Below are 27,643 nucleotides of genomic sequence, written 5' to 3'. Positions count from 1 at the left end.
CCCCCTCAACTCCACGCACACGCTCCACACACCCAAGCGCGCTCGCGCTCTGTTGTTTGTCTCAGGGAACCTGGGACCACGTGGCCTGCCTGTGGCGTGCCCAAGGCCTGCTGGCTCGCGCCCGGGCTCGGTGGTTGGCTGGGACTTTGGTTGGCGGGCTGATTGGCGGGCGAGAGAGAGAAAGAAAGAAAGAGGTGAGAGTAAGAAGAGTCCGTTGCTTGTCACTAGGCAGCAAGGCTCGCCGTTCCAAGGCGCGCGCACGCACGGGGTTGCCTGGAGACAGGGGCGCGCGGGAAGAGGAAGGGGAGGGGGAAGGACAGAGAGGAGGAGGGGAAGGAGGAGGAGGGGGGGGATGTTACGTGGTGACGTTAATTCTATATGAGCGCGAGCGGCGGGAGCTCGGGTCTTTTTACCGCCAACCGCGCGGCGCTTCTCCCTCGCTCCTGAGTCACTGCGAGACCCGGCCTCGCGCAGGTAGGTAAAGCGGAGCGCGTGGGCTCGGAGGGTGGGGGCCGCCTGTTACAATAGGAGGCGGTTGGTAGGGAGGGAAGGGGAAGCCTCTGCCCTGGCTTGGAGGGGATCTCGCGCTCTGCTCCGAGGCGGAGGAAGGGAGAGAAAATAGTCAGGAAGGGAGCGGAGGCGGCCCCCTTCTCTGGCGGCCCCTCCGCTGGCGGGGAACCTTCACCCATCGTGGCCGTTCTCGGTGGGGGGGGGCAGTACGTGCGGGGAAAGGGCCGCCCGCCTCCGCTTCTCCCTCGGGGCGAGGTTGCGGTCAAGCGGGCCGCCCCGGCTTGGCCTAGTCTGGCCGGCTGAGCCACAGGCGAGCACGTGGGGACAAGACGGGGCTCTGGCTGGGCGGCCTCCGGCTCCCCGCCCGCCTGCCTGCCTCAGGCATGTTGAGGAGAAAGGAGTCGCGGCGCTGTCGTGCCGAAACGTAAATAAGCCTCGCGGCGACTGTGGCGAGTTGGAAGGGCGCAGGAGCGGGAGGGAAGCGGAGGGCCCGATGGGGAAGGGGAGGCACCGCGCCTGGGCCGGGCCTGGAGGGAGGGGGCGCTTGTGGCGGGAAGGCTGAGAGTCACTCCACGCTTCCTTCTGTTCGGAGGAGAGGCGAGACCGGCCAAAGCAGCTCCGGGAGTGCTGGGTGCTGCTCGAGGAAAGGCTTGCCCACCGGCGGAGCCCGGCCAGGCTGCGTTCACCGGGTAGTAAACAACCGCGGGCCTCGGTTTCCCGCATTTTTTGTGCTTTTCTTATCACTCTTGAAGATTGAAAGGTTGCAGGGTGAGTGCGTGGGAATAAAAATGGACGTTTTGCTCTTTTTGAGAAGTGTAACAAATACCGTCCGTTTTGGGCTCGGGGGGGGGGGTAGTTGTGCTGCCTTTAAATTATTCCAAACGTCCTTTATTAGGTGTTTTTTTAATGTGCCACAAAACCCGAGGTTTTCTTTTTATATCGTTAGTTTACAGTCGCCTGGGTGGGTTGCACTGAAGACGAGAGGGCCCGGGGAATGACGCTGGGCGGAGGCACGGCGGCTTAGGGTCTTGAAGGTACTGCCCACTGCCGCCTTGGTTTTCAACTGGCAGATGGATCATCGCACGTGGGTTGCGTCTGATCCGAGGTGGGTCTCTTCTTGAAGCGGTGGGTTATGGGCACGGAGAAACGTGCCACGTAAAATATTTTAAAAAGGGTCCGTGTTGTGGGTTAGGTTAAAAGTGGGTCTGAAAAGGCAGCAAAAGACGGATTTGTCTCTGTAATGATAGGCTGGCAAAGTGGAAAAACTTGTTGTTGGAAGGAAGACCTTCAAGACATGGTTGTTTTCTGTAGGCTTTGTTTAACATCCAGCAACAGCCTGTAGAGATGGTCAGATAAGTGCTGAGAAGGCCTGACACTCAGCTGGAGTTGGTAGCTTTTATTAAATTGTAAATACCAAGCAAATCGGGCTTTAAAATTGGCTTTGATTCCAAACAGTGGGTTTCAAGGTTCGTATTTACTTTGAAGATCTCATTGAACAATGGATATTGAGTTTTTCACAAACAAGGGATTTAAAGATCAAAAGTGGCCTTTCTGGGCTCCATGTTGTGTGCCCGACCAAATCTTAAATTTTGTGTAGTAACGCTAATATCAATTTTTGTGGCCTTAGTATAATTGCTACAGCAGTATAGGCAGTGTAAAAACATGCTGTAGATTTCTTGGTAACCTCAAGCAAGTCACCAGTCTCTGCTTCAGTTACTCTTCTGTAAGATGGGAATATTAAGGTGTTTGAGGATGGATTTGCAGAATTGTAAAGCACTTTGTTCCCCATGTTATTCAGATATTCATAGCAGGCCATGATAAAACATTCAGAATAACAAAGTCTCAGTTTAATCAGTTTAACAGATTCCCATTTTGTGTGTTTTAACACTAAAGCTGGAATTCTTTTAGCAGTTAATTAGGAGCAAGCCCTGGTGCAGTTGGCTGGGCTTCTGAGTAGACATATATAGGATTGTGCTGTTAGTGAATGCATTGTGGCTTAATTCTACATAGGTCTGCATAGGATTAACCATGCTTTGCTTGCATATCTTTTAAGGCTCGAAACTGGAAGGGGTATACAATTGATATTACTTACCACTGTGTAGTTCAAATAAGAATTGCAAAAGTGACCCTTCAGGTGTTCCTGTGCTTCAGGATTTAATAAAGTATGATTTAATAAAGTAAATAATAAACATTCACACTTAAGATAAAGAGTTGCTCTTCAGGACTAGGTAATGGGGTTATGTTTAAAGTGATGGTGGTTATTTCTTAGGCCCCTCAAGATGTGTATGTGTATGTGAAATGTGTATTTCAACAATGCTGTGTGCATTGAAATTTGTTTGAGATTGGTAGTCCTATGTAGGTGCTCTGCCCATAAGAAAGAGGTATCACAATATGGCATGGAAGATCCCTGTTCCCCTTCCTCTGTGACAGTGCATGCACAGATGCTGTGTGTGTAGGTGCAAAAGGGAATGGAGGAGCCCTGTATGATTTTTATCTTGTTCAGCTGTTTACATTCCTTAACCTATGGGTGACGGGAGCTGAACAGGAGTATTTGAGTTCTGCACAGACCTCCATTTTCTTTGTCCCCATGCATGTGTGCCATGAGGATGCAGGGCACTTGTGCATGGGGGGGGGGAATCCCTCTGCATGTGCTTGTGGTCTACTTACCCTGTCTCAGAAGATTGCAAATGGCACCATGCATGTACCTTTAAATGAATGACAATCCTAGTTTACCTTAGTACAGTGATTTAGTACAGTGACAGGGATGTAATAATTTTATCCATCCCAGTAGAGAAAAGGGGTATGTGGCTCTAGTGCAGGCATAGGCAACCTTGGCTCTCCAGATGTTTTAGAACTACAGCTCCCATGATCCCATACCACTGGCCATGTTAGCTAGGGAGCATGGGAATTGTAGTTCCAAAACACCTGGAGAGCCAAGGTTGCCCATGCCTGCTCTAGTGCATCCCTATCTACTATAAAACTGCTTAATATAGGGGAAAATACAGTAGTTGAAAGAAGGTGTCACAGCAGCAAACTATGGATAATGTTGACAGAGATTGACAGAGAGAACTGGCCAAACACTGAAACCAAAATACAGCCACACCTGCTATGATGCTGTTCTGCCTTTAGTTCATACAGTATACAGTAACTCTTTTATGTTTGAACTCTTATTTGTTCTTTAGCAGTTCTTTTTTGTTGACAAAGTAACTCCAGGTCTCTTTTTACCATCTTGAAAGCAGCACTTTTTTTTACACTTTGATGACCAGTGTAAGTATTTCCGCTAGTCTTTTTAACATACTGGTAGCACACTACAATGTCACAGCTTGTTCTATTCACCAGTAAGGTCTCCTGATATGAGTTTGTTTTCATAGTTCAATTAAGTATAAAATTATTTCCCTTACAACTTGATACTTCTCTATTGATTATATTGGCAGGAATTCTATCTTTATGTTGTAGTAAGGATTGTGTGAGCTGTGACTAAAATGTTTGGGGAAAGTCTCAGAAAACAAGGAGGGGGCACTTGGATGCCTTGAATATCAGGAAGAGAATATAATGTGTGAAAGTTTGAGGTGGAGGAATTAGTTGCATACTGCACCTCAGGTTGTCCTTTGCCTTCGTCCACTTCTAGAGGCTATCCCCCTTTACACTGAAATGTCTGTTGGAACATTTAACCTAGTGCATGTTGATTGAATGTATCTGAGGGTTTTAGTGTATTCTTGAATATACTTTGTTACTTCTCAATGATTGGCAGCAGTCCCTTTGGAAGCCCTAGGAAATAGTTCTTCTTTTTTTACCAATACATATTTATTGATTTTTTAGATTTTTACAATTTATGCCATAAAATTATTAACAAATATGCAACAAATAGCTATAAGAAATAGTTCTTATTCTTAACAGGGGTAGCAAACATAGTGGTTGTCAGATATATAGACTACAACTTGTAACATTCCCAGCTAGGATTGAACAACAGACTTGTTTGAATCCCAAACTGAATCAGACTGATTTGTGCTGAATCTGGATAGGGTCATGGCAGCTATAGAACATGTCAGGTAGACCCAAATTGATAGTGATATGTGCTGATCTGGAGCTCAAAACAGTTTCACAAAATTCCAGATAGACTCTGTCCAAAGTGGTGCAATTATTACATCATATAAGGAGAACATCCAGGTGAGGTAGGAGCGGGAGAGGAGCAGGACATTGCTCATTAAGGGTCAGAATCTCATCCAGCATTGTCTCTTAGGAGTTCAGACTCTTAGATGTCGTTTGGTGGCATTTATATTCTTTTTCCTGCACAGTACTCTACATATCCTTAGGCTTATTCATTTCCCATTCTTTCTTGATCAATCCCAGTCCCATACCTACACAATAACTTAAACATACAGTCAGTCATACTTCGGGTTAAGTACGCTTCAGGTTGAATACTTTCAATTTAAGTACTCTGTGGACCCGTCTGGAACGGATTAATCCACTTTCAGTGGGAAAGTTCGCTTCAGGTTAAGTTCGCTTCAGGTTAAGTTCGCTTCAGGTTAAGTACGGCCTTCCAGAACCAATTAAGTACTTAACCTGAGGTACCACTGTCTTTGTCTTAGCTACTTAAGCAGTGTCATACACCCCTCCCATTTGGACCATAGTTTTTTAAGGTTAGGTTTGCATTTTATTTACATCGGTGTTCTGTTTTCTGTCTCTTTATTTGTGCTTTTGTGTCGGTAAGTCTTGTAAGTACATTGTGTACAGTTGGTGCACAAGGAGCACACATATAGTATAATAGTGCATACACCAGCATTTTAATTTTTTTCAAAAAAGCAAACTTTCAAAGGTTGCTAGCACAAAACCCCTAGAGCTACTAGTCTTAAATTTGGCAGGGTTAATCTTATCCTTTTGAGCAGCTATTCTATCTCCAGATTTCAAGCACCTAGGTGAAAAAACAAAGTTATGGTCATTTTGATTTCCTGGTGCAAGTGAATTGGAATACAGTGGTACCTCTTGTTACGAACCATCCTGCTTACGAATGCTTTGGGTTACGAACTCTGCAAACCTGGAAGTAGGTTTTCCAGGTTGCGAACTTTGCCCCTGGATACGAAAGTAATCTGCTTCTGGGGCCCCGGGAGGTCTATGTAGGGAATGTGCATCTTTGGTTAAGAATTGACTTCCAGAACGAATTAAGTTTGTAACCCGAGGTACCACTGTACAAGTTTTGGATTTTGGGTAGTGTAGTATATGAGCTGTGTATTCTATGGGGCATCCACTGAAATAATTTTCTGTGTGAGATACTGTCATCTTAAAAGGGTGTAATGGCAGTAATAAAGTTTGGATCATTACTGATTTTTTCTTAATCGGACCTGCTTGTTACATCATAGAAATATTAATTTTCAGGGTGTTTTATCTTGAGATCTGCATACTATTTCTATTTCTCAATAATACATATATTAGTTGCTCACCGTAACTGATGGTTTTTAATTTTCATTTTATTGATTTACTTTCTATTTACTAACTGGGAATATTAGTCTTGTTTATGTTGGGGTACAGCAGCATACAAATCTTGACTCTGGCATGTTGTTGTAATTTTTAGTATTTTTTCCCCATAAGTATATCCAAGTACTATTTTATACATAAACTAGATATGAATCTAGTAGCATCAGCATGCTTGTAAATTGATTTCTGCTCATTCAAGTGGGACTTACCCTTCCTTTTGGTCTCCTGCAGACCCCATGTGCCCCCAAAATCTGCTCTGGGTGTTGGGTAACCCTCAAGAGCCAATGGGAGGATAGTAGGGGACTGCAGAGGGAGACCATCTTAACATGTACATAAAATATTTGGGGGAAATTGTTCTAAATATTTTAAAGTCTCTTTTAGGAAATGCATTTTATCTTCCCCCCCCATCCACCCCCCATGATTTCAGAAACTAATATTTCTACACCATTTAATGTTTGAATGGTGTTCTTTAGTACATTTTGGTTGACATATCATCTTAGCAAATTGCCTTGTCAAATATGTATATGTTTACTTTAAAAAGAGAAATTCATATGAAAAGTGTAGATAGAATTAGCATTTGAAGCAACTGGATCTGGCAATCCTTTGTGTTTAGCTGAATATGCTGTCTTCCATTCAGCTTCAATTTTCATTTCTTAAGCTGCCTTTAGACTTCAAACCATAAGGTATATATAACAATACTTTTTCTCCCTCTCTGCCCAAGAACATCACAGATAAGATTTGCTTCAAAGCTAAAGAGAAGGTACCATGCTGGTGTTAATTATCCTTTTCTAGCAAGAGCAATGACAAAGTCTGAATGTTATTATTTGACTTTTGTTTGAAATACATTGACTTCTGCAGATTGCTTTCTAAAGAATAAACTTGTACCAGGAATAGTTTTATAGAAGGCCATCAAACTACAAAGTTTTCACTAAGTAAGACAGCTACTGTCACAAACTTGAAACTTATTCCCCATCCACCCAAGAGTTGAAAGAGGAAACGTACAGTCCAGTTGAAGGCAGTGAGGAGAATTTCAAGGAAGGGGAGGGGGGAATCAGTGTTATGTCTTCCTTTACCACAAGTCTTGGTAGACTTGAGCATTGTGCAGATTGGCTGACACACATAATTTTACCCCCAAGAAATTTTTTAGGATGAAACGAGCTGCTCATTGGGCTGAGAACCTGCTTCTATTGTATTGCATCTATTTTCACTTCTTCCATTAATATAGAAGTGCTTTTGTAACTTAATTCCTCATATCAATATTTTAGTTGTCCTCCAAGTTTAACTTAAGTGTATTTAACTGTGCTTAAGAAATGAGAGTTTGAACTTCGGGTTTGGTCTTTATAAGCAGCTGTTCTGATCATCATTGGTAAAGCCTGATGACACTACCAAGCAAGGCTTCAGAGTGAACCCTGGCATTGTCAGCATGTCTTGCTACTTTGTGCCAGCAACTCTGGCAAGGCAGAAAACTGTTCTGGAATCTCAGTTGAAGGTCTCTTGAATATCACTGCTGCTTTTGTCCTAGTGCTGGGGTGAAAATACTTGATAGAGAATTCTGATAGAGAATTCCAATGAGAGATTAAATGACTTGCTCTGCAGTGCAGAAGGAATGAATGACGGAGAAACTGTAGTTCTGGAAGATTCGTGGATATTAGGGTTTTTGATGAGGGGCAGAATCATTTCTTGAATACCACTGTTGAAAATGTGGTAAGGTCACATCCTTGCAGATACATAAGTTTGTCAAGAATAAATGAGAACTTTCAATAATTTCCACATGCTTTTAACCCCCTAGCATGCATAGCTGCCAAGTTATCCCTTTTTAAAAGGGATTTTCCCTTATGCTGAATAGGCTTCCTCGCGAGAAAAGGGAAAACTTGGCAGCTATGCTAGCATGCAAGGCTCAGTTGTACATACTTTATGAATATGCTCTCTTTCCCATCTCTTATTCACTCTTCTTTTTTATCCTTACATATTTTTATTTTTAAAATAAAATGGAAGTTGCTGGGTGCAACTCATCTCTGGGGATGCAATCATTGATGAGGTAGTGAAGACTCAGGCACTCTTGATAAATCCTATGCCATGCCACTGTTGCTTCTATACTTGTACTCCAACCATAAGAACAGTTACTCCTGTGCTCCAGGGGGCTCAGTTGAAGTTCTTCCATGGCCTTTGTTACTCCCATTTAAGATGCATCTGATGGCTTGGCTTGCAGAGCATCTACTCAGAGTGAAGAGCAGTGTTCGAAATTCACCAAGCTCAATTTGCACCGGGCCATTGACCACTTGTAACCACATGAAGATGCCTGGGCTGACTGATATCTTCACCACCTGGAAGCCCATGCCTAGAGTTCTATCAATTCTATTTTATCTGCACAGTTGGAAAAAAATTCAGGAACCAAAATGCTTTTTCTGTGCAGCTTGAGCAGGAGCAGTGAACGTTAGTTAAATGTTGTAGCTTGTCTTCACTTATTCCGCCCCATTGCCCTGCTTACAGTTGTGAAGAATGTCCCTACGTTATGAATGGTCTATGTCACCATTCATTAAGGGAAAAAAGGTTATGCTGGGCATTGGAGTCCTGAAGTCAGCAATGTGCTGGGAGATTGGAACTTCCCCTTTAATCAGTGTGTTGCTTGTCTGCAAGGTGCTTTGAAGTCCAACTTCAGGACCTCAAAGCACCAAACATCAAATCACCTGACATAATTTTTGACCCCACTGAGCCTAGGGCTTGCTGATCAGAAGGTCGGCGGTTCGAATCTCTGTGACGGGGTGAGCTCCCGTTGCTTGGTCCCAGCTCCTGCCAACCTAGCAGTTCGAAAGCACGTCAAAAATGCACGTAGATAAATAGGAACCGCTACAGCGGGAAGGTAAACGGCGTTTCCATGTGCTGCTCTGGTTTGCCAGAAGCGGCTTTGTCATGCTGGCCACATGACCTGGAAGCTATACGCCAGCTCCCTCGGCCAATAATGCGAGATGAGCGCGCAACCCCAGAGTCGGTCACGACTGGACCTAATGGTCAGGGGTCCCTTTATTTTGGTCCACGGACCTGGAAAATTTCCACACTTCTGCTGTAAGAAAGCATTTTATCAATTTGTAGATGGAAATTGCTGACAGCAACTTCCTTAACAATACATTTTTCTTTTGCCAGCATAGCCACAGGGATCCTGTAGTTATATCCATGCAGTTCACACCTGAATTTCTTAGAGTCACCATAATTTTTCTCATGCTGATAATGCACAATGCTGCAATTTATCCTCCAAAATGTATATATCATGAGATGTGAGAAGAAACACCCTAAGATTATGAAATGAAAATAGTATTTAAAATAGTATTTAAACATAGTGTTTAAAGTTGTGCTTCCAGATAACATGAAATACTGCCATATAAAAGGTTTTGTATCATGCAGAAGCCTTCAAATCTTGTATCTTCATCTGCTGAATCTTAGGCCTGTGACACTAGGTACAGGATTATTTCATATGAGTATGAAAGGATGTGACCAAATAGGTGATCTGGGTGAGAGGGGTTTGTGAAAAGAAGGAAAACAACAGCAGAGAAGGAATTGAAATGGGACATGCCTCACATAGCCCAAAACGGCTGGAAGTTGGAGACCTTACAATAAATGGTGGCTGGTTGAGTGATCAGCCCTGGTGAGACTACAATGTTAAGTCTTCCATGCAGAAGCCTTTTAAGTGGTCTCCCATCTGATGGCTGCAGTGGAAGAATTTGCCTTAAATAGTACTGTCTCTTGACTGACAAATAGTCCTGTAATTCAGAATGTGCACAAACCTGGCAATGCTAAAACCTTTTGTATATGATTTTGGGGTGGGAATACAAAGTTTAGACACATTGGACTTAAGTAGTAGTAATGTTGTACAATCATTAGCTTTTTCAAGCAGTCTCTGGCGTTAGTTGTAATGTTAGAATATGAAATGATTGACAGTATGACAAAACTTCAGACTGAATATCTGTTTCCCACAGGCGTTATAAAAGGGTCCAATCCTGTTTTATTATTTTATTCTGTTTATTTTTTAAGCTGCAACTAAATGTAAAATAATGTTTTCTGTTTTTTTCTAGAGGTTTTCTGAGGTCTGGGAAAATGGCAGATATTGACAAGTAAGCATGCTTAATTTTGGCTAATGTGTCGTTCTAGCTTTAAAAGGTTCTATTGTGTGAAATCTGCAATTGTGTTCTTTCTTACAAGGGCATATATAGTTAGTAGAAAACAATGTTCTAGGTCAGGCATGTCAAACTTGCGGCCCTCCAGATGTTTTGGCCTACAACTCCCATGATCCCTAGCTAGCAGGACCAGTGGTTGGGGAAGATGGGAATTGTAGTCCAAAACATCTGGAGGGCCGCAAGTTTGACATGCCTGTTCTAGGTCTTACAGTTGTTAATACAAATTTGTAAATTTATAGGCAATACTTTTTAATCCTAGACTTAGTTCAGATACTTATCCAAGGACCAACAGTGTTTATGTTGGAGGAGCAAATACATACCACTTATTTTGACCATGCACATGATGCAACATTAGGCAGTCCACGTAGAGCAGGCATCCCCAAACTTCGACCCTCCAGATGTTTTGCACTACAATTCCCATCATCCCTGACCACTGGTCCTGTTAGCTAGGGATCATGGGAGTTGTAGGCCAAAACATCTGGAGGGCCGCAATTTGGGGATGCCTGACGTAGAGGGACATACCTGAACTGCACAGTTTTTACTCACTTTTTCCTGTGTATCAGACCTGCATGTAAGGGCTCTCTTGGTGCTTTTCCTATGGCAAAACAGATTAAATGTTATTGCACATTTATGCAAAGTGTATACTATATTCATAGTAAACTTTACTTGGGACTTAGGGTCATATCCAGCAGGTTTGACTGAGTCATAGCAATTTAATTGTACATATGGTTCCTGGTCCCTTAAAAGGTTGGCAGTAATTATAAACCACATACTCAGAAAGGACTCAGAAAGTGCTGGTCATTTCTTATGTAGCTGTTTGCAAGCAGGCTTGTGGTTTACCCAATAGACGCGCATATCAGGTGCAAACTAGAGAACATTGCATGCCTTCAGTTCTGTCACAGTGAGGACAGGGTGTCAGAACTCCCATTCTAGTGTGCATTTGGGATGTTTAACATGTCTAAAGCCAGCAGTGTTGCTTTTGGACCTGTCTGTTTTCTCTTCAGTTAGGACAATAATGTTAAATCAGAAAGACAGTGTTGTCTTACCTCCTTCTGAAAATGTCAGTTACAGTTGCTTTTGATGCTAAAGGCAAGGTAGTGCACAGTTGGGGAAAGATGCAAGTAGAAACATTTATGCAAGGAAGGTAGAACATCAATTAATTTTCAGTATGTCTATGTAGAACATTGATTGTAAGTTGTGAATAACGGTACAAATTTTACTTTATCCCCTCCCTCAATAAAGTTAAAAAAAATCAAACAGTCAACTTGTAGAAGTCAGATTCTAATAATTATTTATCACTCTTGGAGGGTCTTGACAAATCTTTGTTCTGTTGCCCACCAGTTAAGCCAGGCATCCCCTTTATGAACTCTGAATGCAAGTCACTCCCTTTGTGTGTTTATAAAACCTCTGCAGCATGTAATTGAATTTATTTCTCTTGGTGGGCCTGCCTTATGTAGAAGAATTTGACAAGCTTCGAACTTTGTGCAGATACTCCCTTTAATTAAAATGTTTAGATTCATGCTCTTTTACACTGACATTTGCTTTTGTCCAGGCTAGAGGAGAAGGAGCCCTCCCTCTGCCTGCTGGGCAGATTGTGTTTGCTAGGAGTCCTAAGTTGACCCACGAAGCCATTTTCTCCTAGCCACGCCATGTGCCCCACACCTGATGTTGTATATCAGGTGTGGAGTAAGTACCACGGTTTTCGCTCCTTAGGACGCACCTGACCATAGGACACACCTAGTTTTTAGAGGAGGAAAACAAGAAAAAATATTTTGCTTTCTTGAATTGTCCTAGGCAGGCACCCCCAAACTGCGGCCCTCCAGATGTTTTGGCCTACAACTCCCATGATCCCTAGCTAACAGGATCAGTGGTCAGGGATGATGGGAACTGTAGTCCAAAACATCTGGAGGGCCGAAGTTTGGGGATGCCTGAGTTAAGCTGTGCTGTGGCTCTCAGTCCAGAAGTATTAGTGTGGCTTATTGTCAGGATGTGACCATTATACAGTTATGCTCAATCTCCTGATGCCAAAGGGTTTGAAAAGTTATATCCTTCCTTCTGCTTGTGATAGATCTCTGGTGTAAATAATAGCTTAAAATACTTTTCACTAGATTTTTCTTTTTTGCAAAAGGTCACATAATTTATCTGCTTTACACTGCACCTAACACCTTCCAGTAACATACATGCAATTGCAAACTATCCAAAGGTTCTCTGGAGTAAGTGTGCATCTCTCCTCTTCCTCCAGTGATAATTGCTTTTTAAATCAAACTGGAGGGAAAGTTAGGATATTGGGGATGAGAAGAAATCATTGGCCATATCTGTCATGCAGAGTGCCTCTTATGGGTCATTAATATACACCTTAATAGAACAGTGTTTGTCTCTGATTATACTGGCTTTTTGCAGGTTGCATGTGCTTTTGCAATGAGAGCCTTAAAAAACTCAAGTCCATGCCAACTTAGGGATAACATATAGGGTGTGCATTAGGGAAATGGTTTGAAAGACACTAGCTTCTGGGCATTTTCTGAACTTTAATATGCTAGATCAAATCTGAATTGGTAACTTGCTAGATGTACTTTCATACTACATTTTTTGGGTTAAAGAGATTAAAATTCCTGTTTCAACTTGGAATTTAATAGCAAAGAACAGGCTGAGCTGGACCAGCAAGATATGGAAGATGTTGAAGAGGTAGAAGAGGAAGAAACTGGAGAAGATGCTAACAGTAAAGGTAAGGGGGAAATGAGCCCAGGCAAAGGTTTTCTCCTGTAGGCATAAGGGAAAAAGTGCTTTTCTTGGTTCAGTCTGATACCTGCTAGTTAAATATTCACCTTCAGCAGATCTTGTCATTCAGAGGGAAAACAAATTGATTGTTTAGTGCAATGCTTACCTTAAATGCTTTAGGCAAAATTGTCATTGTATTAAATGCTAGTGTGATTTTTGTTTCCCATCTTATAATCTAGCTTTTCCTGTGCATGCTTACTTGGAGGCAAGTATTGGTGCCCAAGTAGAGTGTATAGGATTGCTGTCTTTATAAACATAGATATTTAGCTTTTAATTTTGCAGCTCTTGAGGTGTGTGTTTAACCTTATGTATCCTAATTATATGTGCTGCCTCTTTTGGTTACTTAACATGGGAGGTAGACATTTAAAAATAGGTGGCGCTGTGGTCTAACCGCTGAGCATCTTGGGCTTGCCGATCAGAAGGTCGGCAGGCTGAGCTCCTATTGCTCGGTCCCAGCTCCTGCCAACCTAGCAGTTCGAAAGCACACCAAAAAGTGCAAGTAGATAAATAGGTACCGCTCCAACAGGAAGGTAAACGGCATTTCCGTGCGCTGCTCTGGCTTCCAGAAGCGGCTTAGTCATGCTGGCCACGTGACCCGGAAAACTGTCTGCGGACAAACGCCGGCTCCCTCGGCCTGTAAAGCAAGATAAGTGCTGCCAACCCCAGAGTCGTCTGCGACTGGACTTAACTGTCAGGGGTCCTTTACCTTTACCTTTTATCCTTCTGCTATTACATTAGATTTGTTCAGGCAGGTTTCTTTTGATGCCTGACTTCTAGATGCAAAATCTTGATATTTTATGCTATATCTCTTGGTAAAATCTGAATTGCAAACGCTGGGCTAAAATTTCATAATGGGGTAGTATAATAGTGGTTTTTAAAACTTGTTTTGTTTTGTTAAGCACGCCAGCTGACTGTACAAATGATGCAGAATCCTCAAATTCTTGCAGCCCTTCAGGAAAGACTTGACGGTCTGGTTGGAACACCTACAGGATATATAGAGAGGTAGAGTGTTCTGCAGTTACCTATATTAATTTCTCTTTGTTTGTTCTTACCTCTTTACTAGATAAAATTGTTTGCATTATGTTAGATGGTCATTGTTCTGCAATATTAAGTACAGAAGTATGACCTACAGGTTAGAAATAGTGATGTTGGATGGTAGTCTAAAATCAGGACATAACAATCTGCTTGAGAGAGTAATAGTGTCTGATGCTTTAGAAAACTTAAGTACAGTAATTAAGGCTGCAGTTATATATATAGCTTGAGAATAAGTCTAACTGAACTCTGTTGGACATGGAAACAATTGCACTTTTAGTAGTGAAGATCAGAATGTGGTTGCTGAATCACATCTGTTTTGTGGGTGTTGTATATTTGAGCAGCATTTACTGTACAGGTATTTCATTTTTGAGACATATACAGAGGTTGTTTCCTTTGAAATTAGCAGAGCATACGTGTGAGCTCCATATTGCACATTCTGCCCCTCTTGAGTATCTTCTGATTTATCTCAGGTTACACTGACTCCTGAAAAAAAATCATTGTAATAAAGTGATAAAATTTTATTGGTGTGCATTTTGTAAGAGTGTGGATGGAAGACTGAAACCAGTTGACCATACTGCTGAAAATTCACCACCCATGTACTATTTCATGCTTCAGGTATAAAAGTGAACGTTGTGCCAGTGTAATAGGCCCTAAGTCTACTGCTTTCCACACAATGGAGAGCCACAAGTTTTTGGTAGGTAGGTAGTGCACGTAGTAACAATCCTCACGGCTGAGTGGGCAGTGATCTCCATCACTTGCATTTTGTGGGCTGCTTCAGGAAAGTATTAATGTAGTTAACACTACCTTGAGCTCATCTGCAAGATTGGACTGGTGGATGCTGGGTAGAATATACTGCTTTTAGGTTGGAGGAAGGAAACGAGTTTCAAATTATATGTCCTTTAGATAAATCCAAAATGTGAGAATTGCTTTAAAAAAAGGAAAAAGCAGGTATGCATTTGAATAGAGCTTCAATAAAGAAAATTTCTCACTTTTTGGGAAGACATCTGTACAAGTGTTGTCCCCAAGAAGCACCAGCAATTTTCTTTTCTTCCCCCCTTTCTTTTCCTTTTTACATGCAAGTGTCTATAATTCTCTGATAACTGTTTTTCTGAATTAAAAATGTAATGGGAAGCTGCAATTTTGACCACAGAATGAGGCATGTTTGGTTTGTTACTTCCAGGCTTTTTCTGTTCCAAAAAGCCTCTTAGGTGTCCCATCCCGAGGTGCCACATAAGCATTTTACTTCTATGCAAGCGTAGAAGTGGAGGAGGGAAGCAACTGGGCAGACAGTTTGGAGCAGAAATGGCAGGCAAAGAAAAGGTCAAGCACCCTAGAGCTGCTGCTGTGAATAAAAAAGTCCCCACACCATCTAATATCTGGCCACAATCTCACATCTGCTATGAACTTGCTTTCTTTTCTCTCGTAGCATATTTAAGTAACCTGCAAGGTCCTTGATCCAAGATCAGCAAGTCCTTACTGAGTTTCATGCTGTGCTTTCACTGAGATACTATACCTTTTTGAGAGAGTTTTCAAAAAGCCAGCTCTTCATCACTTCAAGTACAGTAGCTCATCCCTAAAGCTTATATAGCATGTCAACTAAAGCATTTGAGGCAAAAGAAATTAACAGGGGTACTGTGTTTGAGCTTTGTCTAATACTTGCATGTACGCTTGATCTTAAAATGTTTTGTAGATGTCTTTTGCATTTCATATTTGAGATCTCCTCTGAATATGAACTAGAAGGGCAGGTTTGGACTACTAAATCTATAGAATATGCAATGTATTCCTTGCCTAAATTGATTCAAGAGAAGCTACTCTCTGTTACACAAACTGAAAGATGGAGAATTGGGAGCCCTTTTTCTGTTCTCCTTTTTTTCCCTATACATGCTCATTTATCTTGTATAACAAAAAAGAGAAACCACACACAATAATTATAACCATCTAATAATAACTCCTTGATAAGTCCCAGGTAGCAAGTTAAAGGAAATTCATCTTCATCAGATTTTTAATTTATTACTGTAACTTTTACTCCTTTGTCAATCTTTAACTTGATCTAGTACACTGAAATATAGTCTCCCATATCAAGCTCAGCTATGTCATTTCCCGTTTGTAAGTAGTCATCCACTGTCCCCTGGCCAGCTGATATAACTGGCTGGTGCCCCATAATCCCTGACCATTTACCATACTGGCTAGGACTGGTGGTAGCTGTAGTCCAAGTATCTGAGGGCACAGTGTTAACTACCCTTAGGCTGGCCCAACTGCTACTCAGTTAATGGGGCGCCCACCTGTCAATCACCTGTTGTCATTAAGCCATCAGGTGACAGCATAAAATGGGCTCACTATCAGCATTGATTTGCTTATTGGCACTGATAGTGAACCCCATTTGGTCCATTTACAGGCAGTGTTTGGATTCAAACTATGTCTGGAAATAGGACATTTCCCCCCACTGCAAACCTGTCTGCAAAGAGAGTCTTCAGAGGACAAATGTCACTTACCTTTGATTTGTAACAGCTTACTCATGCAAACAGGGGCTCTTAGTTGGTGTGCAGTATGAAAAATGCAAAGGAACAAGAAGTTCTCTATGTCATTATTTGTTGGTCTCTGTTTTTTCAACATAACCTAAAGAAATTTAACTGAAGCCAAACAAAAACAGGTATCTCATTAAAAATTGTAGGGAAACACAGCTTCTGCTTTTAATATTCTTTACAAATATTTAAATGTTTTTCTCTTGACCATAAACTAAAGGTAACAAACATCGTAACTTTCAGGTGTTGTTTGGCTGCAAATCATATCCGATGAAAGTTAAAGTCACGCAAAATCTGGATGCTCCCACTCCCTAAACCCATCCTATGACCAGCTGTGAGTTGCTGCTTTGGAATCCCTGTTGTAAAAAAGGCTCTTCAGTAGTTTAATTACTCCACAGTGCCTCAGAAGCAAAAATGATTGGTATTGGATTTCTGGAAAAAGAGTATCACATACACATATAGATAAAAAATACCCATCAATACAGCCCTACTTTTGTATGATTTAATATGGAGCAGTTATTAAGAACCTGATTTCTTGTTATGTAAAGAGGAATTTTTGTATTTCCCCCCTTTTTGTGTGTGTTTACTAATTCCCCCTGCTTTTGTGATTGACCAGTATAGGCCACATTAGCCCAAACAGAGTAGGCAGCAAAGTTACCCAATTTTGAAAAAAGATAGACACAGTAGAGTGTCCCATTGATTGGAGCAGGAGATATCGCCATGTGGTACTCCCCCCCCCCCAGGTTTCTGTAAGAGTATTGCTTACCCCTTTTTAAAATAGCCTTCACAGCAAACCTGGTTCTCACTTCTGCAGCTTGTAAAATTGCTTTAGTAATGTGTTGCAATCTTTTTTTCTTTTCTGGTTTTGGTAGTGCTTCAAAACATTTTCACATTACCAAAAATAGGATATGAATAACTGAAAGCAAGGATAATATGCAAATGCTAAGCTATATATAGTGATCAAATTTAGAAATAATTACTAGATTTTCAATTTCGTAGACTTCTGAGCCAAATCATTTCCTATCTAAAATTCCCCACCCGTTGACCACCTTGTCTCATTAAGAACTGGAGCCCTCTCCTGGATGTCTGGTGTTGGACATCCAGGAAGGTGAGTAGTGGCCTGAATATGAAAGAAGGCACATGTCCACTCACATTTATTACTCAAATGAAGTTATATGAATGGGTTTCTGTAAGAAGCTGTAGTTTTGGCAGCAATATTGAAATATGCAACTTTCATACTATGTATCAACTTGGTGTGAACAGATACAACAATATAAAATTAACCTTGAATTTTACTGGCTTGCAGCTTTATAAGGTTTTGCTTCCAAATTCTACCTAATACTGACATAGCTTGTAATGTAAAGCAGTTGTGTGCTGGTATATCAATCCTGGGGATCATGTAACAGATTGTTTTTATCTAACTTTGACTACAGTGAACTCTCTCTATATAAATAAATCCTAGATAGCGTTTGAATTTGGAGCTTTTGCATACTACCTGTCCTTAAGTCCACCCAAGACTAACTTAAAATCTGAAAATGGGGGGTGGGGGTGGAGAAAAAAGTAGGTGTATAATGTTAATATTTTGAATGAAATAACATTGCAGGAACTTCTATCACTATCATTGCATATGTGTGTGTGTGTCCATGCATGTATGTATGTATGTATGTATGTATAGATGTTCTTTTTAAACACGTCTCATCTATTCAAGAAAATTTTGTCCTAAGCATTGGTGCTGCAGGGTTTAAGCAATTGGCTATTGGACATGCTTGGTGAGACAGCAGTATTGGAGAAGTTAAGGAAATGATCATGCTGTACTTCTGTGTCTTCTGCTTGTATATGACGAGGCGCCAGAGGCATGCTTAAGTCTTGACTAGTGATCTTTGGAAAGTTGACATGTGCAAAGCACACCTGAAGCCTGAAGTTACTTAATCAGTGTAAGGCTAGGGGGCATGATGAGTCGGTTAAAGGTGGCCCAGGCTGGACTCCATCCAGGATACTTCAATATCTGGGATTGACCCTGTTAAATTGTTATCCTTGTCACAAATTAAAATTACCAGCTCAGAATACTGTAATAGATCTTTGTCTGTGCCTGGTCGTTGCCAGAATTCACTTTTACTTCAGTATGTGCTGAATTATTAAAGAAAACAGTGGGTTCTTAGAATCCAGAGAATTCCAAAATTCTCTCAATGTTCAACACTCAGCTGAATTCTTTATCCTAAAATGAGCTGACCTGAGCGGCACTTTTACTGTGTTTACTCAACTTTTCAGTTGAGTTAGTGTCATGTCACTTTAACTTTTGAACTGCATGGAGTGCACCTAATATACTACTTGCAAAGAAGTCACAGATAGTTGTTAAACCTGTCTTTTCTGGTGCTAAATTAAGTTATTTTAAAAGTTAGTTTCTAAAACATAAATATGCCTTGAATTCTGAAATTTCAGTTGATAGTTGATATTAACAATTGTGTTCAAATTGAATAATATTTTTACAAAGAAATATGGTTGACCTTCAAGTATGTCTGAAACACTTAAGGAATTTCCTGGGAGGGGCGATTATGGGGTCTATCTCGTTCTATATGGAAGTGATTCAGAATTGATATTGTATATGTTAATATCCATAAAACTTTCAAAATTAAAAATCAGTCTTGTGTTAATTTCACAATTTTGCTCTGCTATTGCTCTTGGAAATAAAAGTTAACAGCATAATCCAACCTGTTTAAAGGAAACTTTCTATTAGGAGAATGAAGCCACATGAGTGTCATTGATGTAACAATGCAGTATTATTTCCCCCCTCAGCTTGCCTAAAGTAGTTAAGAGACGTGTAAATGCACTCAAGAATCTTCAAGTTAAATGTGCACAGATAGAAGCAAAGTTCTATGAAGAAGTTCATGAATTGGAAAGGAAATATGCTGCTCTTTATCAGCCCTTGTTTGACAAGGTAATCTTTATACTTTTACCTCTAGGGATGAGAGTTTAATTGTGCAGAGTCAAATGGGACCAAATTCCCACTGGTTCAGTAATTCTGCAACCTTTTATTTGCAAAACAAACAAACAAACCACCACTTGTTTGTTGCTTTTGTTGGGTATTGGGTCAAACTAAATCCTGGCTACCTGAATAAACAATTTACTCTTCCAGAGGAGTGAAATCATCAATGCAGTTTATGAACCTACTGAAGAAGAATGTGAATGGAAAACAGATGTTGAAGAAGAAATTTCAGTGAGTACATAAATATGATTGGGGGCAGGATTGTGTATTTGTGCTTTACAAGTTTGAAGTACTGTAGACGTATTCTAGTAGTAAATGCAGACACATCATTCAATTTATAACTCTGTAAAGTAGTCTTTGTTTGCCCCCTTGATGGCTAGTAAACATTTTTATCTGGTTGATGTTGTTTTGTATTGGATTTATATAGCAGCCCACCAATAAATATTTCCTGGGTGTTTTATAACAATTAAACACAGTGACCCAGTTCACATGTGGCTCTAAGATAAGACATGGCTTAGTGCAAACATGTGGATTCCCAAAGAGCAGATTGCAGCTGCTGCACTCTTCCTTAGTTCTGCTGCTGCCAGGAGCTAAGCCATGCTTCACCATCAAACCTTTTATTGGTATCACATATAAACATCCATAACAAACCAATACAGAATTACCACCTCCCCAGTGGCACAAAACATTTGCCAAAAGAAAAGAGGCAAAGCAGTCTATCGTCACATCTCTAGGTCTCCAGGGAGAACCATGCTTCATCTTAGTGTGCTGTGTGAACCAGGATTCATGGTTTGCCTCCTCCAGAGAAACCATGTGCTTGTAACCAAATTTTGTTTGGGGGTTTATAACTCATGGGAACAAACAAAGAGCCTCGGTTCGGTCAGCACATCGTACCATGGTTTAGCGCACACCAGTACAGTAGCAAAAGGACCAGTGGAGAGCGCATTCACACTAAGCCCTGATTTGTTGTTTTGTTGTCGTTTAGTCGTGTCCGACTCTTCGTGACCCCATGGACCATAGCACGCCAAGCTATGGTCCATAGTAAGCCATGATTAGGCTTACTATTATATGCATACTGAACCATATTATATATATATATATATATATATATATATATATATATATATATATATATATATATGTATGTAATTTAAACAAGACAGCCAGAAATCTTCCTGTACAGATGCAACATAAAACATTTTACAACTCATATTTAAAACAGTTAAAGTGTTCTTATATCCTATCTGTGCCTTGAGAGGTTCTGTGTAGCTTTAAATAGTAATAGTCTTGCATAAATATTGGAGTATACAGCCACTAATCTGATAGTATTTATTTGAAGGTTTTCCTGTTTGTTGTGGTTACTAGTATAACACTAAATCTCTTGGTTAGTGTGCAGCACTCAAATTTTAGAAAGAGTAACTTCTTAATTTTAACAAGGAGGAAATGAAAGAGAAAGCCAAGCTTGAAGAGGAGAAAAAAGACGAAGAAAAAGATGACCCTAAAGGAATTCCTGAATTTTGGCTGACTGTGTTCAAGAACGTTGACTTACTCAGTGATATGGTTCAGGTAAAAGAATGACTTTTAACTTCTTGCAATTTTGCTGGTAAGCTAAGGGTTGCATCCAATGTTGTCCTGCTTAGAGCAGACCCACTGAAAATTATGGGCATGACAACCCAGGTTCACTGATTTAAGTGGGTCCACTTACAGTAGAATTTAGTTCCAGACTCTAAGGAGCCTGGTTTCTTTTCTGGAATTCAGCTTTAGTTTCTAGTAATCCAGTAATCCATTTTTTCTGAAAAACATTAAGAAAGAATAGATCAGGGGTAGCCAACTCAGAGTTAAAAACTGGCAGTGGTCTACCCCTTTTTTTGTGGTTCAGGTCAAAGTTGTTGAGCTTTTTTTAGGAACGAAAGCCCTGTTTTCATGATCTATCTGTTGGACGGGCCTGGAATAGCTCTTTTGTCTTGCCTTTATGTACTCAAAATTCTACACCATAAGAACATGACATAGGTGTCTTAGATCAGTTTACAGTGGAATCTCGTACAATATTTTTTTCCTAACAGTGTTTCAGCAATGCCTTTTGGGAAACCCACAAGTAGGGGGTGAAGGGTGCAGCTATTTAAAGTTTGTCTCTGGTATCTCATATTTGGTGGCATATTGCCTCTGAACATGGATGACCCAGTTAATTTCATGGACATCAAGTTCCAATCTAAAAGCTTTTTAAACTAGTGGTCCTAGCTACATGCTGTGGCAGTGAATTCCTCTTAAGTTTCTGAACTTTCTACCATCTATGTTGAATGTTATTCAGCTGCCATTGCTGAACATGAGTCTACATTAGAAGCTGTCATAAGAGCTAAAATTAACATGTCATACAACAAACACTATGCTTCTTGAAAAGCTGGATACCTCACTCAATATCACATTCCACATTTGCATCACATTGCAAAGTACATACAGCCCTGGGCATGTGGTATGCCTTTTCATTTTTCAGAAGCTTGTGTTTTATGAGAATACTTGTTCAATGGTTGCCACTACCTGGAGAACTAGCTTTAGGATTGAAATACAGATTTATGAATCAAATGTTCACCCCAGATTATTGGTATTTGCTTCCTTTTGCTATTTTACACTGCTTTTTCCTCTTTTGTAGCTACATGATAATTGTCATGTTTTTTGTAGGAACATGATGAACCAATTCTGAAACACTTGAAAGATATTAAAGTGAAGTTTTCAGAGGCTGGGCAGCCTATGGTAAGTTCTTGATGAGAGTGCATTGAATATTGAGATACATAAATTATGCTTCTGTTCAGTACTGTTCAGTAATCAACTGCAACACTTGAATATTTTGCAATCTATTCTACGCTTGTAGTAGCCATAAACTTTATGGTCCACATGACTTGTTAACTGAAACTAAGGGTTGAGTTACATATGTAGGATTTCGATACTTAATCATGCAAAGATTTATCTGATTTGCAGCTGAATGTGTGGACTGGCTCGATTGAAAAAGATATACTGTATTATGAATAGGGAAATGTGAAGATTACATAAGAACTTTATAAAGATCTGTGTTTTCAGTTGGGCATTGCTAAATGAGAACTTTACTGAAAATGAGATCCCATCAGTGTAAGTTCCCTGAAAAAATGGGGAACACAAATGAATGCCATACAGAAAATGAAATGTACATTTACGTGTTTGTTTTGCAAAATTTAAGTATAACGGTTTTGCTATACTTTTGAAGTATAACAAAACATTGTGTAGACATGCTCTCCCCAACTTGATACCCTCCTGATGTTTTAGACTCCAACTCCTAACCTATGGGCCTGCTGGCTGAGACTGATGGAAGTTACAGTCATAGAATCATAGAGTTGGAAGGAACCCTGAAAATTCTCTAGTCCAGCCCTCTGCATTACAGGAATATGCAGCCATCCCTTATGGGGACTGAACCTGCAACCTTGGCGTTATCAGCACCACACTCTGACCAACTGAGCCAGTCAGCTGATGTGTCCAAAGCATCTGGAGGACATTGAAGTTGTAGAAGGCTGCTCTATTCAATGTATCCATTTGAGCAAGAAATAGAACTTAAGCAGCACTGTTTGCTGATTCATTGTACTAAAGAATTCCATTGTTTAGACATACACTGGTGCCTCGACTTACGAATTTAATCCGTTCCGAAGGCACCTTCATAGGTCGAAAAATTCGTAAGTCGAAAAGCGCCATTGGAAACGCGATTTCCCATAGGAATGCATTGGAGATGGAAAAAACCGTAATTCGAAGCAGCCCCATCTAAAAATTCGTAAGTCAAAAAAACCCTATCTAAAACTGCTGCGGTTTCCGTTCGGATGTCGAGGAATTTGTAAGCGTGCGGCCATTTGCCCCATTTGTAAGTCGAAAAATTCAGTTGTTGAGTCGTTCGTAAGTCGAGGTACCACTGTACTGGATAGCTGGCCTGTGGTGCTTAATGATGCATCATTCACTTCTTTCTAACACTGTCTTAATATTTATTTATTTATTTAAAAGACTTTCACATTAGAGTTCCACTTTGAACCCAATGAATATTTCACAAATGACGTGGTGACAAAAACATACAGAATGAGGTCAGAACCTGATGATTCTGATCCTTTCTCCTTCGATGGACCAGAAATTATGGGTTGCACAGGGTAAGTGTGATGTTCTCTTGAAAGAAGTGGTTGACAGTCTTCCATAACATGAGACTGGCCCAGTTTGCATGTAATTCTAAGCCAAACTCTTTGCAGGCTCCTCAAAAGGAGAAAGCAGCCCAGTCATTTTGCTACTTTGCTGAGCCAAGCTGTAGTTTTGCTTAGCATCTTGTTCAAGTTCACATTCATAGTTTAGCTCTCTCCAGGCAAACCAAGAGCTATAACCAAAGTTTAGCTGCTTGGCTTACCGGCACGTTTGCAAATGAGGTCAAAATCTGATATTGTAAGAATATATACAAGTTAACTATGACAATCCAGTAAATTAAAAAGTGAGGCAAAGTAAAACAAAGAGTAACATAAATTCCACTAATAGCAGCTGCTATTAAGTTCTCAAGTAAAAGAAGATTTTAGCTGTCAACCTAAAGGCTAGCAAGTAGGTGCTTGACAAATAAACATAGAGTTTTACATAGGCAATGTGCTATCACATGAAAAGAACTTTCACTTGTTGTCACCCATCTTGCCTCTGAAGGTGGAGGCACATAAATCAGGGCCTCTGTAGAAGTCAGTATGGGTATTTATAAATGTGTGCCTGCTTACTTCACAATGTAAATTTGCTTTAGTACAATCGATGATATTTTAATGGACACAAGAGAGATAGATATGAATTATATGTGCATGTTCTACACCCAGCAATCACAGTGAAGAAAATGACAAACATTTAAACCTGGTACAAACCATTTCACTTAAGTGTAATTAAATTCACAGATATTTCCTGACTCTTACTCATGACCAAAGTCCAGCCCAAATTAAAGGCCTTGCAGTATTCACCATTACATTTTAATTAGCAATTTTATCTCTCCTAACCTCTAGGAGCATTAATGCCTTGCCTATATGCTGAATTCCTTGTGTAATATGCATGTTGGGAAGGATGCTGGGGTTCAGCTTGAGATTGCTCACTTTTTGATTTAGGGTCTTGTGCATTGCTTTGAAGTCGGGTTCTTCTGATCCTGGTATTTGAACCAGCGTTATGAACCTAATTTCTGGTAGTTGAATGGCGCTTGTTATCCTGCCTGTGCACGATCATCACTTCAGTGAAGATTGCCTAGATACTAATCCACCCAGCTTTGTCTTGCCAACCTAAAGACAAACTAACTTGTATTGCAACATGTTCAAAGGAAGTTACTTAAAAACATCTGTATGTTCAAAGATGGTTACTTAAAAACATCCAGACCTTCTCTGCATAGGCAGAGGAATCCCCCCCGCCCCAGCATGTTCAGCATTACTTGAAGTAATTAGAGGCAGAGTTTCGAACTTTGATACTACAGTGCTGCCTACAATACACTTGAGAGGTTTTTTGGAGAAGATTCAAATAGGGGGTTTAAGGGTAAGGGATCAGGACACCCTGTTGGAGGACTGAATGTCCTGGAACAAGAGAGACCCTGCAGCCTTTCAGCTCAGATGTATTGCAGGTGGGATATGTGTTGAAATACTGTATGATGAGAGAACTCATTTTCAAACCACATATTTTGCGGTTTTATGATTCCCCCCCCCCCCAGTGAACCACCCTGAGACCTGCAGGTATAGGGCGGTATATAAATTCAATAAATATTAATAATGTTCAGAGGGAAAGAAAAATGTAATTGATTCATTTAATTCAGGTGTTACTTTCTTCCTCGTACTAGACAGCTCTGGAAAAAATAGCATAAGAACAGGCCTAACACTGGCTTGTTATTCATAGGATTGAATTGGACTCCAGCCCCACAAGTACTTAACTACCAGTGTTCTAAACTAGCTGAAATACCAGTACTTGTATAAGGATATCCTTGATTTATTCATTTACTTTTCTCATAGGTGCCAAATAGATTGGAAAAAGGGAAAAAATGTTACTTTGAAAACTATCAAAAAGAAACAGAAGCACAAGGGGCGTGGAACAGTTAGAACAGTGACAAAAACAGTTTCCAACGATTCTTTCTTCAATTTTTTCAGTCCTCCTGAAGGTAAATGGTTTCTGATGTTTTTTTAATTATTATTACTACAGTAAAATCTGAATATTGTGGATTTTTAAAAATAAGTATAATCCTATATCTTACTACTTTTCCTTTGCAGTTCCTGAAAGTGGAGACTTGGTAAGTCCCTCTAGTTTAATTTCCTAATAAATATAACTTGGATAATATTTAAGATAAAAGCAGTAGCAAGAGAACATTTTTAAGGCTTCTTTAACATAATTTGAAATGATTTAAGCAATATTTCAAGTTTTCAGACCCAAATTAAATGTGTTATTTCTAGTGACCAAAATTGAGAATTCATCACTCAGTCGGGGTACAAATAAAGATTTGTTTAATTTTTTTGCAGATAATGAATTAATTTTGCAATCTGTTATAAATAATTGGGGAGAATATGGCTTTAGACAAATTTTGTGTCATAGAATGGTATCATTTTCTTTCCTAAATGCAAATTCATAGAGCTTTGATTTCATATTACCTGTGCAGGATGATGATGCTGAAGCAATTCTGGCAGCTGATTTTGAAATTGGTCACTTTCTACGGGAGCGCATAGTTCCACGATCAGTATTGTATTTCACAGGAGAAGCCATTGAGGATGATGATGATGATGTAAGTGGTGCTTGTTTTCAGCTGTGCCAAAATTATCTTGGAACAGTAGATGTACCTAAGGGCTTAAACAGAGCTATAACTTACCACGCAGATTTCATTAATTTTAATAGAATTAGACATAGAACAAAGTGCATGTTGTGTTACGGTGCTAGATTGTACGGTTACACGTAGGGCTGAATTTCAGGCTGGGTGCTTTATGTTCTTCATGCAAGAGCTTGTTTTTAGAACACATAAAGTACGAATTGGGACACAATCAGAATGAGTTTCCCCCCTAAGCACGCACAATAACTAGCTGTCAAGGAAATTTGGGTTTAGAGTGCAGATTTCGTTTTCATGCTAAGGTTTAAGTGTATGTAGAATTGTGGCATTAATTTGGTTTTTGCTAAAAGTTCCCATGCTTTGCAAAGTGCTCCTGTGCAATGTAAATTAACATTGTATGTCTGGAAATACCTGCAACTCAAAAGCTCTAATTTGCAGAGTAATGTCCATAAAGCTATTGTACTAATGTCCTCTTATCTTCATTTTTGTCTCCCTCCTTCTCCCCCCCAGTATGACGAAGAGGGTGAGGAGGCCGATGATGAGGTGAGTTTCATGGTGGCTTAACTGGTTTCAGTAGCTAAAACGTAGCACTTTGCTCTTTATGACACCAAGTGTGCATTCAATGTATATCTTGTATATTTCAGGAAGGGGAAGAAGAAGCGGATGAGGAAAATGATCCAGATTATGACCCCAAGGTAAGTAATTGATACGTATGATCTTTGTAAATCATTTCCCTCCAATAATGTTATCAAAGTCCTGTAGCACAGCTGTGGTCTTCACACTGATATATTTGTTGGTGTGTTTTTTTCTTCAACAGAAGGATCAAAACCCAGCAGAATGCAAGCAGCAGTGAAACAGTGTGTATGTGGCCTTGAGGATTATCTGCACTGTAATAGCCTAAACACAACTATTAGTTACTTACAGCCTTATGTTTTGTATCTTGGTAGAATTAAGTAAACAATTTGTTAAAACAAACTGACAGAACCAGTTTAAAATGTAGGTTCCTTGTACCTAGCATTTTAATAGTACTTTTCTGCCAAAATGTAGAATGCAGTAAATCCCTAAAGCATGAATAGTTAATTCATTGCTATATATAGTTTGGTTCTTGTGAAGTCTGTTGTCATGTAGCTATTAGACTGCAGCTGTGAAGATACCAGAACTGTTGATGGAGACCAATCTTTGCCTCCTTTCCTGAAGAACCAACCAAATCTGTCAATTTCCATCAAGACCACATTGGACGTTCATAACTGTCTGCTTGTTTATGCTCTAGGTTTTTGTATTTTGTGATGGTGACCTACAGGAAAAAAAACTAGAGACATCATATTAAGGTTGTTTACCACTGGGGTGTGAATAAACCTAGTATTTTCAGAAA

The 27,643-nt window shown here is 40.2% G+C and overlaps 1 protein-coding gene across 5 annotated transcripts; it reads left to right on the top strand.

Annotated features, from left to right (window-relative positions):
* The first annotated feature begins 334 nt into the window (after positions 1-334).
* NAP1L1 (nucleosome assembly protein 1 like 1) lies at positions 335-27,643 on the top strand. Of its 5 annotated transcripts, none has more exons than XM_060279673.1 (16): positions 359-474; positions 1,457-1,615; positions 10,050-10,088; positions 12,785-12,873; positions 13,874-13,928; positions 19,277-19,418; positions 19,617-19,697; positions 20,904-21,032; positions 22,143-22,214; positions 23,481-23,620; positions 25,472-25,617; positions 25,727-25,746; positions 26,110-26,232; positions 26,782-26,814; positions 26,916-26,966; positions 27,089-27,643. In XM_060279673.1, the coding sequence occupies exons 2-16, from the start codon at positions 1,581-1,583 to the stop codon at positions 27,122-27,124; spliced, it is 1,191 nt and encodes a 396-aa protein (XP_060135656.1). In that variant the 5' UTR covers positions 359-474; positions 1,457-1,580; the 3' UTR covers positions 27,125-27,643. The 5 variants fall into 5 exon arrangements, with proteins under 5 accessions (XP_060135657.1, XP_034983063.1, XP_060135656.1 ...); XM_035127171.2 differs by having other exon boundaries at positions 361-474; positions 13,826-13,928; positions 20,907-21,032; XM_060279672.1 differs by having other exon boundaries at positions 361-474; positions 13,826-13,928.

This window comes from Zootoca vivipara, chromosome 10, assembly GCF_963506605.1.
Source record: "Zootoca vivipara chromosome 10, rZooViv1.1, whole genome shotgun sequence".
Taxonomy (NCBI): Eukaryota; Metazoa; Chordata; class Lepidosauria; order Squamata; family Lacertidae; genus Zootoca; species Zootoca vivipara.
This window is presented reverse-complemented; position numbering and strand designations above follow the sequence as displayed.

Excerpts from the sequence above, each read along its gene's own strand:
- NAP1L1 (XM_060279672.1), top strand. The coding sequence starts at position 1,581 with ATGGATCATCGCACGTGGGTTGCGTCTGATCCGAG. Across the intron at positions 1,616-10,049 it reads TGGGTTGCGTCTGATCCGAG|AGGTTTTCTGAGGTCTGGGA; the intron begins GTGGGTCTCTTC and ends GTTTTTTTCTAG. Across the intron at positions 26,967-27,088 it reads ATCCAGATTATGACCCCAAG|AAGGATCAAAACCCAGCAGA; the intron begins GTAAGTAATTGA and ends TTTCTTCAACAG.